The following is an 18,799-nucleotide window of genomic DNA, read 5'->3' on the forward strand; positions in this document are numbered from 1 at the left end:
ACGGCTGACAAATCAAGAAGCAACTAACATGAGGGAGAGCACAGATGAAATGACATAATCTTCTGGAAAAACCTTCAGCGTGCAGGAACCTACAGAGTTCATAAAGCTAGAGATGCCAGTACTTAGTTCAGAAATTAAACGCAGTCCAAAAAGACCATGGCCAAAGGTGTATTTTATGATTTGGAGTTGGGGAAGGTTCTTTGTTTTATTTCTTCTCATTCCCTTTGCTGGAAACAAATATTCTATGTGACTTTTTTGCCACTGCGGATTTCACTAGTCCAGAAAGCGGAACAATTTTATTGGAATAACTCAAATGTTGGCAATTCCTCCTGAGCTGAATGTTCTGCTGCTTCCCCTAAACTGACAAGAAGAAAGAGATACGAGTTCCTTAGAGTTCAGCTGCCTGAGGCTCCATTTGTATAAAAAATTAAAAACATTTCAAAGTAAATTCAATTAGTGAATGTGTATTGGCTGAATAGACTATCCTTCTAAATTTAATACAGCGAACATGACAATTTTACGAGCAAAGCAAGTTAGAGATAATATATTTTTATGTTCCTTAAACTAGCAAAGAGACTTCAGAACCATAAAGAACGCTAACAAGGTATTGCATATACTTAAACTTTCTTCAAAGAAAAAAATATGTGTGTTTTTCCAAATGTGAGAAGTGCGAGGTTTGGTTTTTTTCATGACTTCAAGGTTCCTAGAAACGTTACCTCTTCATCTTGCACCAGCATTGCTGATAAATGGCACTACTGACATATGATTTCATTCTGTGTGTGTGTGTGTGTGTGTGTGTGTGTGTGTGTGAGAGAGAGAGAGAGAGAGAGAGAGAGAGAGAGGGAGGGAGGGAGGGAGGGACTGAAAGAACAGAATAGTCCGCCTCTAGAAGACCTAGTGAGATAGAAAAAAGACAGGGAGTTGAAGGATGAAAAACTAAAAGTTCAAATAGCCTGTACTGTTTACTTTAGATTCCAAGAGATTTACAAGTGATTCCTTGTTCACTGGTCCAAAGATAAAGATCTAGGAAGACAAGATTCTGTGTCACCTAAAAAAATGAAGGTGCTAAAACAAATAAAGAGAAAAAAATGAATGTGCTGATTGTCACCCATTTCTACTTCACCTTGGCTTCTGAGGATAAACACAGCAGTATAAATCCAGGGCACTTGAGAATTTGGTTCTTCAGCAGAATGGTTTATTTGACTTCAAGGATGCTTCCTGCTGAACCAGTGTTCTGTCTAGTCCATGAATGATACAGTCTGACATCTTCAGAGACATTCCTGAGGTTTACAAGCTTTGCAGGCAGAATTCAGGAGTCCAGTTTTGAATATCCACTTCTGTTTAACGATGAAATCCTTTGACTGAAAATACATCCTACAGTGTCTTTTAATTTCTTGTATAGATTCTCTCCACCACACAAAATCACCTAAAGCTATTTGTGGAAGAATGTAATGAGCAACGCACACAACACATTGTTTCGCTAGAAAACAGAAAACCTTAGTTTAGAACCAACTGCTAAGTCTATTGCACATTTTATTTTTGGCAGTTTACACGTTCCTCTGGATCTCTGCATCTTTATAGATCTGTCTGTTCTCAGGATCAACCTTATAAGAAAAGACTGCAGAAAATTAACATTTACTGAGGACCTACCATGTGTCAGGTCCTGGGGAACTTGCATCTTTTAGGTATTAAGATGTAACTTACTTACCATAAAATTAATCCATTTTAAATGAACATTTCAATGAGTTTTAGTAAATGTATGCATTTGTACAACCCTCCACAATCTTCTTCTATTACTCTAAGAAATACCCTCATACCCTCTGCAAGCAATCCATGCTCCAAACCTCCAGCCTGAAGCAACTTCGGACCTGCTTTGTCTCCTCAGTTCTGCCTTTCCTAGAAACCATACAATATGCAGTCTTTTGTGTCTGGCTTCTGTCCACTTAACATGATGATTCTGCTATTTAGCCATATTGTTACATGTTATCAGTAGCTAATTGCTTTTATTGATAAGTAGTATTCCATTGTATGGATATGGCACACTTTGTTTACGCAACCACTTTATGTGGGAGTAGACTTGCTGGATCAAATGGTAAAGTGTATGTTTACCTTTTAAACAAACTGCCCAAATGCTCCGAAGTAGATGTGCCATCACTGTACACTGCATTCAGCCCTGTGTGAGATTTCCAGTTTCTCCACATCCTGGCCAACACTTCGGTGCTATTGGTCTTCTTAATTTCAGCCACTCTAGTGGAGAGGTAGTGATGGCTTACTACCTAATTTGCATTTAATTGTCTTCATTTGCATTTCCTTAATGATGAGTCCTATTAAGCACCTTTTCATGTGATCATTTGCCTTTTGTATATCCTCATGGGTAAAGTGTTCAGATCTTTTTCTCATTTTTAATTAAATTGTCAATCTTCTTACTACTGAGTTGTAAAAGTTCTTTATATATTTTGGTTAAAGTCCTTTGTTAGTTATTTTGCAAATATTTGCTTCCAATCGGCTGCTCGCCTTTTCATTTTCTTAATGGTGTCTTCTGAAGAGCAACAATTTAATTTTGATGACATCTGATTTATTGATCTTTTTTCTTTTAATGTTCACAGCTATTGTGTCATACCTAAGAATTTTTTCCCAAGAGAAATTTGAGTGACGTAAGCGTCAACAACCACTATTTTGCATATGGAAATCCAATGGTAACAGCACTATTTGTTGAAAAGCTATCTTTTCCTTATTCCCTTGGCACCTCTGATGAACATCAACCGGCCACATATATTAGGGTTTATTTCTGGACTTTTTCTTCTGCACCACTGATCCATACATCTGTCCTTATACCAATACCACACTTTCTGGATTACTGTAGCTTTACAGTAAAAGTTTTGAAATAAGGAAGTGTGGGTGAGTCTTCCAATTTTGTTCTTTTTTCATACTGTTCAGGCTATTCTAGGTCCCTTGCATTTCCATATACATTTTAGCATCAGTCTGTCAATTTCTACCAAAGAAAAAAGCCTACTGAGATTTTGATAGATTACACTGAATCTGTAGATCAGTTTGGGAAGCATTACCAATATTGAGTCTGCTAATCCATGAGCATGGTATATACTGCATCAACTTAGTTCTTTTATTTCTCTCAACAACATTCTGTAGTTTTCAGCATATGGCTTTCACAGTTCTTGTTTATTCTTAAGCATTTTTATTCTTTTTGATATTATAAATGAAACTGATCTTCGTAAAATTTCATTTTTTCAGACTATCCATTACTAGTATACAGAAATATAACTGGCATTTGTATATTGATCTTACATCCTTCAATTCTGCTAAACTCCCTAATATTCTAGTATCTTTTAAAATAGATTATTTAGGATTTTCTACCTACAAAGATCACACTGTCTGTGAACAAAAACAGGTTTATTCCTTCCTTTCCAATTCTTATGGCTTTAATTTCTTGTTCTTGCCTCATGGTTCTTGACTTTTGTATTTCAATCACTAGCAAACTTCTCTTTAGTACACTGTTTATTGATACTCCTACACCCTTTATCATGAATGCTGAAATCAGGCTGTTGTATATCCTTCACCCCAATGAATGACCGTTTATAATTATTGTCACTGCCTATCAGTCAAAAATTCACTTTCAGCAGCACTGCTGTCTATGTTCATAAAGTAGTGTTTGCATAATTATTTCAAACATTCAAATTGCATTTTGTATTCACCATTTAGAAAAGAAGGAACAGTTAATAAGCACGAGCCTCAAACTTCACAACGATTGACACAAAGATGAAAATCATTAGCCGTGCTGAGAGTGGCAATTCTTCAGCCTCAGTTAGGTGCTTGCTGGACTTAATAAGCTGGTCAACCATGAGAGGCAGTAAGATTAAAGAATCGAACACGGCATAATGAAAATATAACATATCAAAGACCATGTCTAAAATGCAAAGTAGAGTTAGTGACTTTATAGTCCATTTTAGGTCTTTAGGGACACAACCGCCTTTCTGATAGGTTGCTGTTGTATTTGAGCACAGTTCAATTCACAAACAGACTGAGACGCGGCTCTCAAAGTGTGGGAAATACCAGGACTTCATTTAATCTTACACAACTTCTGAGAAGAGTATACTGGTTCCCATTTAGAAATCAGGAAACAGACAGAGAAATTGAAGTAACCTGCTGTACAGTAAATGGTGGAGACAAAATTCAAACCTAGGTCTGTCTGGCTCCAAAAGTCCTAAACTGGGCTCCTAGTTTCCTGAGTAACCCGTTTGCTTGACGCATATTCCAAAGCCCCACGTTTCCGCCTGCTTTCACATCTGGTATGGTTTCTAGCCTTCTCTGGAATTCTCCAGTGACTCACAGCTACTGTGCAACCATTGGGGAAGAATCTACCTTCCTGGTTTGCTCAGTCCCAAAATACCAGTCTGATGGCTTCAACACTACAATGAAAAGATCCGAGGTGGTTACATAAATAAGACACGTGTGCATAACTGTAGAAAGCTTAGCTTGAGATAGATAAGTGATTTTCCTTTCAGTCTGGGGGCAGAAATGCCCAGGAAGTTTGGATAAGAAAGGGTATTGGAAGTTTTTAAGTGAGGTAATTCAGGCTTTTCTTCTCTGCTTTCATTTTTGGGGAGACACATTAGAAAATGAAGGCATTCCAAAGCAGAAAAGTTAGCATCAAACTATTAAACTGTAGATGGGTGATAAGCTCAGCCTTCTCTCTCAACACCCCACAGAAAAATTCTAACCCTTGGTGCAGATGACTCAGACAGGAATCTTTATAACTTGGGTTTGTAAGTCCAGAAAAGAGAAGCTGTTATTTCCACTGACAGTACACAGAGCAAGGAAAAAAGGAAACAGTATCAAAAGTGCTTCTCATTGTGCCTTAGGTAAACACGCACTAGATGTTTTGGATTTGTTGGTTAATTAGAAAACATTTCAATAGGCTCTTTTCATGAAACAAATACTGATCATCCCTGCCCCCCCCCACACTCCCCACACTCTGGACAATATACAAAACCAGAAACAACTGTCTCAACTCCTGATGCGCCACACAAGTCCTCAGAGAAGTGAGGAAGCCATCTGGGATGACTTTACCCTCTGATCAGCAGACTTTTGGAAGAGAATTCTTTTTCATAAACCCCTTATTTTATGTCCTATACGAATCTGTTCCCTCCACAAATAAAACACATACTGCACAGTCCTTACAATGTTCAGACATGAATAGCAAAGCCTTGGAAAACTTTTGTAGTCAGCAATATATCAGAAACAACCTACATGACTGAGGGACACACCGGCAGAGCCACCAGATAGAATAGGGGCCAGCAACTAAGGGTCCACAGCCTGTCGCCTAATTTTGTAAATAAAGTTTTATTGGAACACAGCCATGACCATTCATTTTTGTCTTGTCTAGGGCTGCTTTCTTGCTACAAGGGCAGAGCTGAGTATCTGCCACTGAGACCATCTAGCCTGCAAAGCCTGAACTATTACGATCTAGCCCTTTATGGAAAAAGTTCATCAACTCTCGTGATAGTACATTTAAAATAATACGAAGGGCTTCCCTGGTGGCGCAGTGGTTGAGAGTCCACCTGCAGATGCAGGGGACGCGGGTTCATGCCCCGGTCCAGGAGGATCCCACATGCCGCGGAGCGGCTGGGCCCGTGAGCCATGGCCGCTGAGCCTGCGCGTCCGGAGCCTGTGCTCCGCGACGGGAGAGGCCACAACAGTGAGGGGCCCGCGTACCGCAAAAAAATAAAAAATAACATGGAAAAATACTCCAGTTAGGGTAAGTTAAGAACAAGAAAGGAAAGATATGCTCTTTCATGTAAGGTAGAATCATAATTAAATAAAACAAAGGAAAGTGGGCATAGAAGAGACCAAAAATGTTAAGCAGTTGGATGTGGGGGTAGCATTACAGGTGGTTCTCTCTCCCCCACCTACGTGTTCCACTTTTCTAAAACGACCTTACAGTTCTTTTAAAAGAATAAACTGAACCTCATTTTAAACATTACTTTGGCGCGTGTCTCTGTCTTGCACACAATGGGTGTGGCTAAATTTGGCCCAGCCCCTCCCCCAGGTGTGCTGGGGGCGGGGGTGGGAGGAGGGAGGCCAGGCCCGTACCTTATGCTCATCCCGAAGGTGGCTGTCCAGTTCCTCTGTGTGCTTGGTCTCATAGTAGCAGAGCTGGCATTTGTAAGGTTTCAGTTCATTGTGCTTTTCTATGTGTTGCTGGAGGCTCTCGTCACTGGAGCAGGTGAAGGTACACTTATCACAGCGGAAAACTACTCCCTGCAAGTATTTTGACAGTTTGGATCGGCATACTTCAATGGGGACAACGCGCTCTTCTGTGGAAACAAATTGAATATAAAGATGGGAATTTTTACTGATGGAAGGCAGATGTCCTCTCTCGGGAGTACAAGGAGAGACTCACCCATCCACTGTTGCTACTTCTCATGGCTCCAGGTCCGTGAACTGCATGCACATGCCCACCGTCCCTCCTCCAACCCCCCAAATCAACACAGTCCGCTGGGACACACAGGTGTTTCTAAGGTCAAAAGCTCTCTGTGTACTTAATACCCAGAATGGCCTATAAACAGGGGTGGGCAGGCTGAAAGGTGTTGGCGAATTCCTGAATGGAGATGATTAAAGGAGGAGAGAAGAACAGAATTTGTACCAACATGAGTGATTATCAGCAGCAACAGCGCATCCTACTTCCTCAGCACGTGGCATTTAGGCTGGACTTACGGATGTCACAGGTGTCTTTAAGGGGGAAGGAAAATGACATTTTCGGAGCACCTATGTGCCACCACTGTGTACCTCCCTAGCTACTCTATTAGGCTGGAGTTATTCCCATTTTTACAAATTAGTAAAGCAAGGACCTGAGCTTTTAAGTAACTCTCTAGGGGTCACAAACTCTGCAATTGCCCAAACCGAGATCCCCATGCCCATCTACCAAACCGCAAGTCTGTTATTTCCCATCGTTTCCAATTCCATTCCTGTTTCCCCTTCCAAGATGTTCTCAAGGAGACTGTTTTCCTTTTCTGGAAACCAAGGGAATCTCTAATCTAAGTTCAAATCTGAAAACAAAGCATCCTGGACACTTTCATTCACTGAAACTCCAACTGCACCTCGGAAGAACTCAGGCAGATGAAGCGGTTGCAGGCAGCCTTCCGGGGGAGAAAGGGGTGGCGTGGGAGATGTGGACGATTTGTGCCTTTACAGACAATCTGTAATCTGACTGTCACAAGGGAGAAGATAAGAGAGAGAGAGGATTTGGGTGCTTTTCCCATTCACATACCAAATGCTGTAGGGCTGGAAGTGTGTGTGCTTGTTTATTTTGTGCTCTCTCACCCTTGTGTTTAGCTGCTCAAGTTAAATTTCACACCAGTCTGCCCAGAGTTTCGGCACACGCGCCAGATATCCGTAACTGGGATAGAATTAAAATCTGTGCTATTTATGCAAGGATCAAATATAGCGTGTGCTTTCATGCTGTGTCTGAACTTCAGAAGACTCTGCAAGTTTACAGATGGACACACACAACATATATTATTTAGAAAGAGCAATGTATTAGTAAGTCAGGAAAGTGTGCTGCACCCTCAGAGTCACCGAGTGGCAACATTTCCAGAGCATCAAGATGTTGTGTGAAGCCGCTCACTCTGGGAGGCCTCCCTTTGTTGCTGGCCTGTGTTTGGCCCCTGGGGGCCAATTTTCCCACCTGAAGCCCTGTCTTTCTCTCAACCAGCACATTCTCAGTGCAGGGCAGTCCCTGCCGTGGGAGCCCTTGAATGCAGCGATTCATTGGCCAGCAAGAATCTGGGCAGAGGAAGCGTGGAAGGTGGTGTCTGCACCACACTCCCTGGAGCTCTAATGCATATGTTATTTTCCCTGTACAAAGAGTCAGTCGCTTATTTAGAAATATAAATATTTTTAAACCACAGTAGAGCAGACAGCTAAGAAACACATGATTATAATGGAATCCACACATTTTCTTAGAATAGTAAATGCTGTAACAGTCTTCTAACCATTCAGTTCCACGGTTTGGTGTAAATGGAGGGAAAAAATGCTCTGGCGTAAACTAATGAGCCTTAAGAAAGCCCAGCCTGTGATGTTCTATTCCTCTAATCCAGGTTTGCTCAACAGCAGCACTACTGATGTTCTGATGCCAGATAATGCTTTGCTGTGGGAGGCTTTCCCGTGCAGTGCGGCATGTGTATCATCGGCACCCCAGGCCCCCGCCCACCAAGGCCAGCAGCACCTCCCCCCCCCCAGTCACGCCGACAGAAAATGCCTCCAGACAGCTGCACCCTGAAGAAGCAAGATGGACCCCGACTGAGACACCGCTCCAGGTCAAGTGCCAACTATTCAGTCCAGCTGCCCTGGGTTAGACAGGCGTGGCCATGAGCTACGAGCAAGCTGGCGCCCACGGCAAGAGACGGGGGGCAGGCTGAAGCGAGGGGACCGGTTCCACCCTGCAGCTCAGGAGTTCATGGGAAGTGTTGGGACTCGCACCCTCCCCCCACCCCATGCTCTCTGTGTTTGCTCCTGATTTATATTTTGTCATTTCTACTGCTTCCCCTTTCCTTCTTCGGCTCTGGCCTGTCCCGTCGGCCCCGGTTCTGTCGACCTCCGTGGAGATGGAGAACAGCTGGCTATAATTTTCCACATAACGACGCCTCAACACCTTGAAGACATTCGGTCGCCCTCCAGTCTTCCCTTCTCCCCCATAAATAATCGTTTCTTTCAAGCTTGTGTTTTTTTTAATAGGTCTCCTTTTCAACTCCTCTACCACTTTGGTTAGTCTTCTTTGCAGTTTCCTATTTCACTCTGTGTGTCTAAATGCATTTTGCACAGAGTCAGGAGCACCCAGAATAATACCTTGGAGGTGAAACCATAACAATGAATGGGAACGGCTGCTCCCGTTTATTAAGGGCTCACTATGTTTCAAGCATGGTTAGGTGTTCGATCCTCTCAGCTACTTTTTATTCTCACAACGCCCTGCAAAGTCAGTTTGATTATCTCCAGTGAAAGCCGAGAACGGACCAGTTAAGCTACTTCCTCGAAGTCGCTCCTCTAGTTCAGCACAAAGTTGTGACCTGGGAGCCTGGGTCCGCTGACCTTTACCCGCACCCTCCTCTGTTCCTCCTGAGAAGAGCTCTCTGGGCACATCCAGTCTGTTCGCCATGCACCGCTAAGGCTTTTATTCCTAATAGTTCAAAATCACAAAAGCTATCGGTGTCTAAGGCAACCATTTCTATCTGTATTTCTTTCAAATATCTTCTGGATTTCATAGAAGGTCATTTCCCTGCTAACGTATCCTGAAAGGTAAGACTTCCCATTTCCAAACTAAGACGTTAACTACAGTATGTCCCAAGTCTCTTAGTTATATGGATGTTAATTTTAGAAAAAAGTTATCTTTTTTTTTCCTTTCTACAAACATGGTTAACATGACCAAGATATAAAACAAGACGGACTCTAAAAAGCAGGTGAAGGACCGATAGCGTTTTCTCAATAAGGTTATTCACGGTGGAGGCCAGTGAAGGTCCTAAAGTGGGAGACTGGAATGTTTCCAGGTGGGGCCTGAGCCCTGTCTTGGCTACATAAGCTCAGCGCTTGGGGCTTTTTCTACGGGGGGCAGCGACAACTGTGGGTCTTTTCCTGACTTCACACCTCTCGAAATTACCTTGGGTAAGAAATCAAGGCCTGAATCACACTCATTGTGACTCAGCTTCCAGCTCTGGTTGCAAAAATATTATGACTTCACCAGTCTGACTACAAGATAGATCGTGTCTCTCATCTCCTCACACTCAAAAGGTGGCTTAGCATCGCAGCTGGACAGAAAAGCCAAGAGGCTCCAGCCCGGAGCAACGCCACACTGTAGCACGTGGGTGCTAAAGTTCACCAAGAGCCCGGAAGCGTGTGCCGGGTGGAAAAATCTGCAAGATCGCCACTACCGAGGCGGGGGTGAGGGGGTCACTTCTGCTCAAAACAGTGAAAACCCACATCACTGTGGAGCCCAGAATCACCAAGGAAAAATCCTTCCCGAAAGGGAGCCCACAACACACATGGGTTTCCTCCCCACAACGTGCCAGGCCTACAGGAAGCTGGGGGAGATCTGGAAGTCACTCACTCCAACAAACTCTGAATGCAGGTTACCATGGTAGAGGGCCGAGACCCTCTCTGGGCCAAACCAAAGACGCACCTGTTACCCTCTCTCAGCCAAACAACTGACAAAGGCTGAGAACTAGAAAGCCACCATCCCCAAATATAACCATAAACAGACACGCAGAAACATAAGCACAACAGGTCCCGTAAGAAGTTTTGCCATCAGCCAGGCTACCACCCTCAAGCCAGACAGAGCTGGGAACTGCACCTCTAATTCTAACAGGCCAAAGCACGTGATGGGGAGGAAGGGAACGTGTAATCTCACTGAATAAAACGAAAGACTATCAATCTCACCGTAGATTTTTTTTTTTCTCAAGAAAAATGATACTGATCAGATCAATTAGGGGAGATTAGTTCAGTTCCAAAAAGACACCCACCTGCAGGGTTCAGTTGTACTCAGCATCTGTGTACGTACTGAGGTTATAGGCTGGGAAACGGAGAGGTTAACCAGCCAACTGGAGACCAGTCTCGGTGATTACACAGCTTCATAATTATAATGTAAATATTTGGCAGAACTGTTTCATGCCTATAATTCAATCTGTGCCCAGCTTTTTATACCCAGGTTTGCTGTACATATACAAGGGACGTCTAGGCAAAGCGATGCATGAGGCATTGTGCTTCCAATGGTGACGAGAGCTCAGTGGAGGGACTACCCTGGTGGGGCAGTGGTTAAGAATCTGCCTGCCAGTGCAGGGGACACAAGGTCTGAGCCCTGCTCTGGGAAGATCCCACGTGCCACGGAGCAGCTAAGCCCGTGTGCCACACCTACTGAGCCTGCGCTCTAGAGCCCGCGAGCCACAACTACTGAAGCCCGCGCATCTAGGGCCCGTGCTCCGCAGCAAGAGAAGCCACCGCACCACAATGAAGAGTAGCCCCGGCTCACTGCAACTAGAGAAGCCCGTGCACAGCAACGAAGACCCAATGCAGCCAAAAATAAATAAATTTATTTTTAAAAAAAAGAGCTCAGTGGAAACATACTCCCGAAACTGTTTACTCCTTTGTTCACTGTCTCTCTTGCCACTAAAGCTCAAGCGCCTTCAGTGCCCAGACCTGGCCTGACTCTTCCCGGCTGTATCCCTAGAGCTTAAAGCAACACTAGCACAGGACGGGTGTTCAGTGTGTGTTTGTGGCATGAATGAAAACCCACCAAACCTCCTACCACCAACCTTCTCCTTGAAACAGAAGTCTCAGGGCTTAATTTTTCTCCAGTTAAATTGGTCCGATCATGGTCAACCTCACCAAATGCTGATCTGACCTAAGTTCACAGCTCCTCCAAGAGATGGGTCTATAATCCTTGGCTTCAATCTTTGCTAAATTAGAATTCACAGGTGTCTCATCAGTACCACAGCTTCCCAACTACCTACAGAGTAACGTTCTACCCCTGTGCTGGTACCCAAGCCCTCCTTAATTTGGCCGGAATATACTTTCCTAGGCTTGTCTCCTATTCTCTTCAGAACAGTCTGATACCACTCTGTAAACACGTCTTGCTTCCACTCACCTGACTGGTTTGTTAAAATTCTCCTTCCACTCTGTAGTGAGTCAAACGGTGCTCCCAGAAATTTATGTCCACCTGGCCCCTCAGAATGTGACCTTATTGGGACATGAGGTCTTTGCATGTTAGTCAAGACAAGGTCCAGATGAGATCATATTGGGTTAGAGTGGGTCCTAAATCCAGTGCTCTTCTAAGAAGAGGAAAGGGCACACCGACACACACACGTGCACGCACGCACACACACACACACACACACACACACAGAGAAGGCCATGTGCAGATGAGGCAGAGACTGGAGTGATGATGCAGCCACAAGGCAAGGGAAGCCCAGGGAAGTCGGGAGCCAGCAGAAGCCGGGAAGAGACAAGCAAGGATTCTCTCCTAGTGACTCGAGGAGGGGCCCAGCCCTATGAACGCCTGGATTTCAGACTTCCGGGCTCCAAAACAGAAAGAGGATGCACTTTTGTTAAGTCCCCCAGATAACGAATACACCCACCTTAAGTCTTCTCTGCCTGCTGAAATGTTATCATGGATCAGTTTGAAAGCTACCCGCTCTACCACCTTTCTCTACCCTAAACAGAAATATATCTGCCACTGGGAATCTCCTAGATGCTGATCACTCACTATCTTATATGGACTTATGCACACGCTTCATCTCCTTGAAGAGGCAGACTGGGTCTCGTGTATCCCATCTTAACCCAAAGAACGCAGCACGGCGTGGCATGAAACAAGCAAATAATGAATGTTTGCTGAATGCACGGACAAACAGTATGCTTGCTCTCTTTTGCCACAGCCAACGTAATTCCATGGTTATTTCTCATTCAGATTTCCCAGGAGTGAAACGGATTCTCTTTCCCTTCCTCCCTATGTAAATATAGCAATTTGTCTGAACAAAAAGCTGAGGAGACTCCAGTCTTGCAAACAGCAGCGCAGTCTCAGGGCCAGTTCAGAAGTTGCTTTTCTTGCCTTTCATTCCACGTATTTTAATTAACTAAGGTCTCAGAAAGATCTCGTACTGCAGGCTCTAGAGACCAAAGATGTTTATTCATCCACAGAGTAAGGAAAGCACAGGTGGAGGAAGAGCCACATCTGGTTACTTTGAGATCAGCCCCAACTCGAAATTGCCAGGCAGACACCCAGCCCTGTCTCTTGACTTGTCGAGACCAGCTTCCCACTGAGCTGCCATTTTGAGTTGGGATGGCCACCAAAGCCAGGCCAGGATGCAGATGGCAGATACGCTGTCCCGAAGCACCCTGCCCCCTGCAGCTCAGTGGTCCTCGTCTCTGACCTGCAGCCTCCAGACCACGCCATCCTCAGACCCAAATGCCACAGCCACTAGAACGCTCAACAGAGTGACACCAACCACCTCCCCAAGGATGAGACAGTGACGCCTGGTGGGTAAAGGCATGGGCTGGGGGTCAGACGAGCCTGGGTTCAGATCCCAGCTGGGTTGCTTATTAGTCATCTGACCTTAGGTAAGATGCTCAGTCTTTCTGAACCTGTTTTTTCTGTTATTGTCAGGGATAACAGTAATAGCTACCACTTAGGGTTTTGTGAAAATTCCATAAAATGACTCACTGGAAAGCACTTAGCACAGCACCTGGTACCTAATAAGCTCTCAGTAATAGTAACCATTGCTGTTGCCATGGATGTTGTCATTATTACCACCAACCCTCAAATGCTCATGTTCATTCCAGGTTGGGTACTTTCTGACCCCAATGAGGACAATATCTATATACTCTGATGCCTCTTTTAAAATAAATCATCTCTATAAATAAAGAGAAGAGACTGTAAGTAACCAGTGACAGGCAATATGATGGATGGGTCATGGGGTCAGAGGACTGCATTGACACACAGCTTCCCTGCTCACCGGCTGGATGACTTTGGTTAAACTACTTCAGCCCTCGTGGGCCCAAGGGACTCAGCACGGGATTCAGGGTGGGGACAGTATGCACTACACCCTACACGGTCCCCTCAGGAGAACCCAGCAGAGAAACTCCTTTCAGGTTCCAGCATCTCAGATTCCTGAACAAAATTTCAAGAGTCTAACAAACACTCTAAATCCAGTTGATTCCGTTTTTGTCTCTCCTACCGTGGGCCGCAGTCCCAGGGCCACGACTGCAGCCCACTGCTAACAAACGCACAGCGCCTCATGGCGGACACCGAGTACCCAGACTCTAGGTGAGCTTTTTCATACTTGACGTGACTTTCAACTGCCTTCTCCTTATCCTGCATTTGCCCCAATCTTCTCATTTGTTTCTTTTTTTGTTTGTTTGTTTTTGCGGTACGCGGGCCTCTCACTGTTGTGGCCTCTCCCGTTGAGGAGCACAGGCTGCAGACGCGCAGGCTCAGCGGCCATGGCTCACGGGCCCAGCCGCTCCGCGGCATGTGGGATCTTCCCAGACCAGGGCACGAACCCGTGTCCCCTGCATCGGCAGGCGGACTCTCAACCACTGCACCACCAGGGAAGCCCTTCTCATTTGTTTTTAATCCTACAGTTCTGCACGACTATTTTTAAGATACCTTAAATCCTTTGTGAAACGATCGTAAATAACTACACTAAATCAAAGAAAAAGTTTTTTCCAGCTTCACGTACATATAACAGGACTACGGGTCACAGTACTGTCCCTCCCACTGTGGCTGGACGATGAAGTAAACGTGTGTGAGAAGCGCCATGTCAAGTGTGGCATGCTCCAGGCATTATGCGCTTCTCTCTCTCTGCCTCCGTTTCTTGAATTCTCAGCTCAGGGAAGGAAAGTCATCAAGCGCATTAGGCATCAAGGCTCTGATCCCACCAGGCAGCAACACGGAAAAGAGAGAGAATCCACCGCCAAAGTGGGGTCTCACCGATGCTGTCTGTTCTACAGCAGCACGACGCCTGGCCTCGCCCCAAGCAGTGCGGGCACAGAGCCAGCGACACACACATGGGCCGGGGGACCGGAAGCCAGGTGGCTGAGGAGGCACACCAGGAGGGGGCAGTCGGGCCAGGAATTCCTGCCTAAACGCTCCTGCGTGGCTTTCCCTAGCTTGCAGGCGGACGTCCTCGCCAGCAGGCATGTCACATCTCATAAGCTTGCCCGGGGAGGAGGGGGACCTGAGGGTGCTGAAGGTTGAGGCTTCCATGGAGTTTGCAGCAGATGTGGGTGACATGTCACAAAACGTGCCGGCCAAAGGCAGCGGCTCTGGGGAAATGCTGGAAACTTTGAAAATGCCCCCTCCCCCCGCCCCCTGCGATGCCCAGCATTTCAGAGTAACATCCCAGCAGGGCAGCAGAAGACACTTGTTGCCTTCGAGTCTTTTTTCGGTATTTTCGGCAAATACCTAAAAGCTTTCCCAGGTTAGAGGTAAAGGAAGGAAGAGAGGCAGGAAGAGGAAGAAAAGAAGGGAGGGAGAGAGGGAGGGAGGCAGGGAGGAAGGAAGGAGAGATGGAAAGGTCAGTAGGTGGAAATAGCAAGAGAGACTGGCAACGGGTACTCTAGCCATCTTTTTCCGTCCACCTCTGGCTTGAATCTCTTCCGGATAAAGTAGGTTTTACATAAACATATTTTTCCTTCCAGTGCAGACAGGCCTGTTGTTTAACTGTTTGAATTGGCCAGCAGTAAACTCCAGTCAAAGAAAAAACAAAGAGGACCTAAAAGACGTACCCCAGCTTAGCAGAGGAGCCGACGGTTACGGAACACCCAGGATGCACCCACATGGAACACACTAGACACTCCATACGTCACCTCAGAGGCATAACTCGTCACCTCTTTTTACGGAGGAGAGGGAGGTTAAACACAGGAGGCTTTAAATCTAGAATTTAAACGCAAAGCCTATGGGGTTTCTAACATATATCAGGCCACTTTCAGTTTTAAGAATTTTCTCTCTCCATCCAGTTCAAGGGAAATTCCGCGTTCTGCTTCGGAAATCATCATTTTGGTGTTCGTCCAAAGAACTGCTTACAGCCACAGAGCTCCTTGCCCTCACCCACCCACTCTGCTTCTCATTCACTCCTTCCTTAGCAAGGCCGTGAGAGCGGAGGACTCAGGATATAAAACTCCCTCTCAGGGGGAAGCCCCGCAGAACTGTTCACTGCAGAATCCATCACCTTTGCCTCTCTCCACGTGAAGGAAATCCTCTCAGCTGGAAGACGTTTTTACCCTGTTGGCTGTCACTAGGGTGAGCGCTGTGATTTCTTGAGGGGAGATACGGTGGGGAGCAAGGGACCAGGCAAAGGTGCCGCTTCCACCTTGAGACGGCTTCCCTCTAACGCCACCCGAGCCGCCTTCCCCCGCCCCGCACAAGAAAACCGAGCTTGGAAGGTTACCTCGGTGCAGCACGATGTGGTCAATCATGTTGCGTTTGTATTTGGTGTGATAGAGGCAGAGAGGACAGCGAAGATCTTTGGGGCCCTCCTCGGGGACCGCCGAATGCCCGGCTTCCACGTGCATAGTAAAAGCAGATCTGGAGGGAGGTGGGGAGAGAGGCGATGAGTGTAACCAAGGAGCATCTCACTCACACCCCCTGCCAGCAACCCTACTACAGAGACACTCCACCCGGGGGCCAAACCACAGTGGTTCATCATGTTTGCTGACCACGAGTGCCCTGGTCCCTCGTGCAATAACTAAGCACTGTCATGCAGTGGTAAGTTCTTTTTGGAAATTTTGCCACCTGGCTGGGCTCAGGCAGGGCTGAGTTTGAAAAGAAAGAAACAGACTCCTGAGTTTATTCTTGAGAATTAGAAGTTGCCTGTTAAACTTAAAACAAAATATAAAACAAAATCCCTACGAGAATATATTTCTCATCAAGCTCAGAAGGAGAGGGACTGTTTTGAAGCTGGAAGATTTATCAGCTGCCTCGGTGACTCTTCCCAGGCAACAGGGGAGGGCAGGCTGGTTAGGAAGTCAGGATGGTTGATGGCCACGTAAAGGCAACTCAGAGCTGTTGTACCAGCTCGGAGGCGGAGGGTACCACTGCCTCCCCACTCCATCCTTTTCAAAACTTCAAAATTTACAAAGCCTTAAATGTCTCATAAAAATGGATGAAACCAAGAGTTTAACGGGCAGGGTCCCCTTCTTATTAACCCGAGTGCCTCTCTCTGGGGAAGCATGTACACCTGTCAGTGGGCCCTTGTTATCTGGGTCCTTTTTGCCTTCTCTCACTTCTAAGGTCACATACATATTTATCTAAAACACAACTGAACCACATTAATAGTCAGAGATGTAACACATTTTCCATTAAATCCAAGCAGCTAAGATGTTGGTGGAAAAGAGACTTGTTTTTCTATCAGTTCATGTTTTTTGGGGGGGCATGAAGTCTACTCACCAGCCTCTCTGTGTGGAGTGTGTATTGAAATACTGGAGTGACCTAAAGCCCAGGCCCCGACGGCAGCAGGAGCAGATAATAGCTTTATATCTGTACTACAGCATTTCATATTATTATAAAAGCTTTCCATCTATGATACAATAACACTTATTAGTGTTTCCTTTGCTCCAAGCACTACGCTAAGCACTTTACGGCTTCATTTACTCCTTACAAGCACCCTCCAAGGTAGGTACTATTATTGTCCTTTTTTTTTAACAGATAAGGAACCAGAGACACAGAGAGGCTTAGTAACTTGTCCAAAGTCATACAGCCAGTAAGTGGCAAAGCTGGAGTTCAAACCCAGGTAGTCAGGCTCCATATTCTACACTCGTAACCATGAACCTAAACAGTATCTCCCAGGATGAGATGAAATCACAGGAGTTTAGATTAAATGATAGGAAGCATGCCAATCTTTCTCATACACAGGAGCAAAGGTGACTCCGGATTATATTTTTCTAGATGGGAACAATCTCTCTGTGATTGTTCAAGTTTAGTCTTCCCACTGTGGAGTCTTGGTTCTCTGGGTGTCTTTCAATAACATGATCTTAAGAAGTAAGAAATCTATACAAGGGTAGCAGGGGCGTCACGACTGCTGGTGTTCTCTCTTGACTTTGACTTTGCTTCCAAGAAGATATTTTTTTCCCCCAAAGGCAAATAAAATAAAAGGTGAGGGTGAGGGTGTGGTTTTCCAAAGGGAAAACACTCACTGTTTCACATACTGGGTCAGGGAAATCCTTTGCCATGATCTCACACTCCTTGGGCACCCATTTTCTCTGATTTTTAAACTCATTTGTTCTGATATAGCTCTTCATCTCTTCCCCAAACCCCCAAAACAGTCTTCTGGAACTAGCCTCCTCTTGTGAAGACTGGACCCAACAACCCCTTCTTCATCCAACAGGCAGGGCCTCCCATGAGCTCCAGATAGGAGAGTGAAAGGGAAGAGCAGGGTGAGGGGTGAAGCGGGTGCTGCCACCCTGTTTTTCAAGGCTGTTTTTCATGCCACTTACTTAAAGCCTGTGTAAAAGGAGCAGTCTTTGCACTTGAAGAGCTTCTTCCCACCGTGCTTGTCCCTGTAATGGCGCCTGATGCTCTGGATGTAGCCAGAGGAGAATTCACAGAATTCGCAGTGAAGAACAGCTTCCGTCTTCTGCTCAGTGCCCCCAGCGGCTCCAGAAAGAGGCACGGGGCTGACACGGCTGTTGTTTCTCGCCAGAGCAGCGGATTGATAGTGGTTCAACTGCTGCTGCACATCTGGAGGCTCGGAGTAGGATGAGTCTGTGGACAGATGGGGGAAGATGACACCAGACACAAAGAACACAGTGGAGGTCTGACACCTGAAAACCCCCAACATTAGTTTTGAGTTTTTTGTTTTTGTTTTTTTTTTCCTGTGGTACGCGGGCCTCTCACTGTTGTGGCCTCTCCTGTTGCGGAGCACAGGCTCCGGACATGCAGGCTCAGCGGCCATGGCTCACGGGCCCAGCCACTCCGCGGCCTGTGGGATCTTCCCGGACCGGGGCACGAACCCGTGTCCCCTGCATCGGCAGGCGGACTCTCAACCACTGCGCCACCAGGGAAGCCCTAGTTTTGAGTATTTTTTTAAAGGGGTTGACTATGATCCCAGCTTTCATCTTCGTTTACATTCTACAACGCATCTCTGGGGAAAGGCAGGTAGGGAGGAAGCGTCACTTCTTTTAATCTGACTTTGAGGGTTCACAGCATTTAAAAATAAAATTCTGAGGTTAAAGGTTTCCAAGTGAAGGAAGAAAGTAAACTTTTTTTAAAGGAAATTGCAGCGTGGCAACAGGCTGCCACAGA

The 18,799-nt window shown here is 45.7% G+C and overlaps 1 protein-coding gene across 11 annotated transcripts in view; it reads right to left on the minus strand.

The window, feature by feature from the left end:
* The window catches only part of ZNF462 (zinc finger protein 462), a 145,254-nt gene that overhangs the window by 18,994 nt on the left and 107,461 nt on the right, over positions 1 to 18,799 (minus strand). For all 11 annotated transcript variants that reach the window (XM_060300666.1, XM_030859115.2, XM_030859112.2 and 8 more), the window contains 3 exons: positions 17,992 to 18,259; positions 15,948 to 16,084; positions 6,109 to 6,332 (listed from right to left, as the gene is read on the minus strand). In XM_060300666.1, the coding sequence (XP_060156649.1) occupies positions 6,109 to 6,332; positions 15,948 to 16,084; positions 17,992 to 18,259 (629 nt within the window). The remainder of the gene's footprint in view (positions 1 to 6,108; positions 6,333 to 15,947; positions 16,085 to 17,991; positions 18,260 to 18,799) is intronic.

Source organism: Globicephala melas, chromosome 6, assembly GCF_963455315.2.
Source record: "Globicephala melas chromosome 6, mGloMel1.2, whole genome shotgun sequence".
Lineage (NCBI taxonomy): Eukaryota > Metazoa > Chordata > Mammalia > Artiodactyla > Delphinidae > Globicephala > Globicephala melas.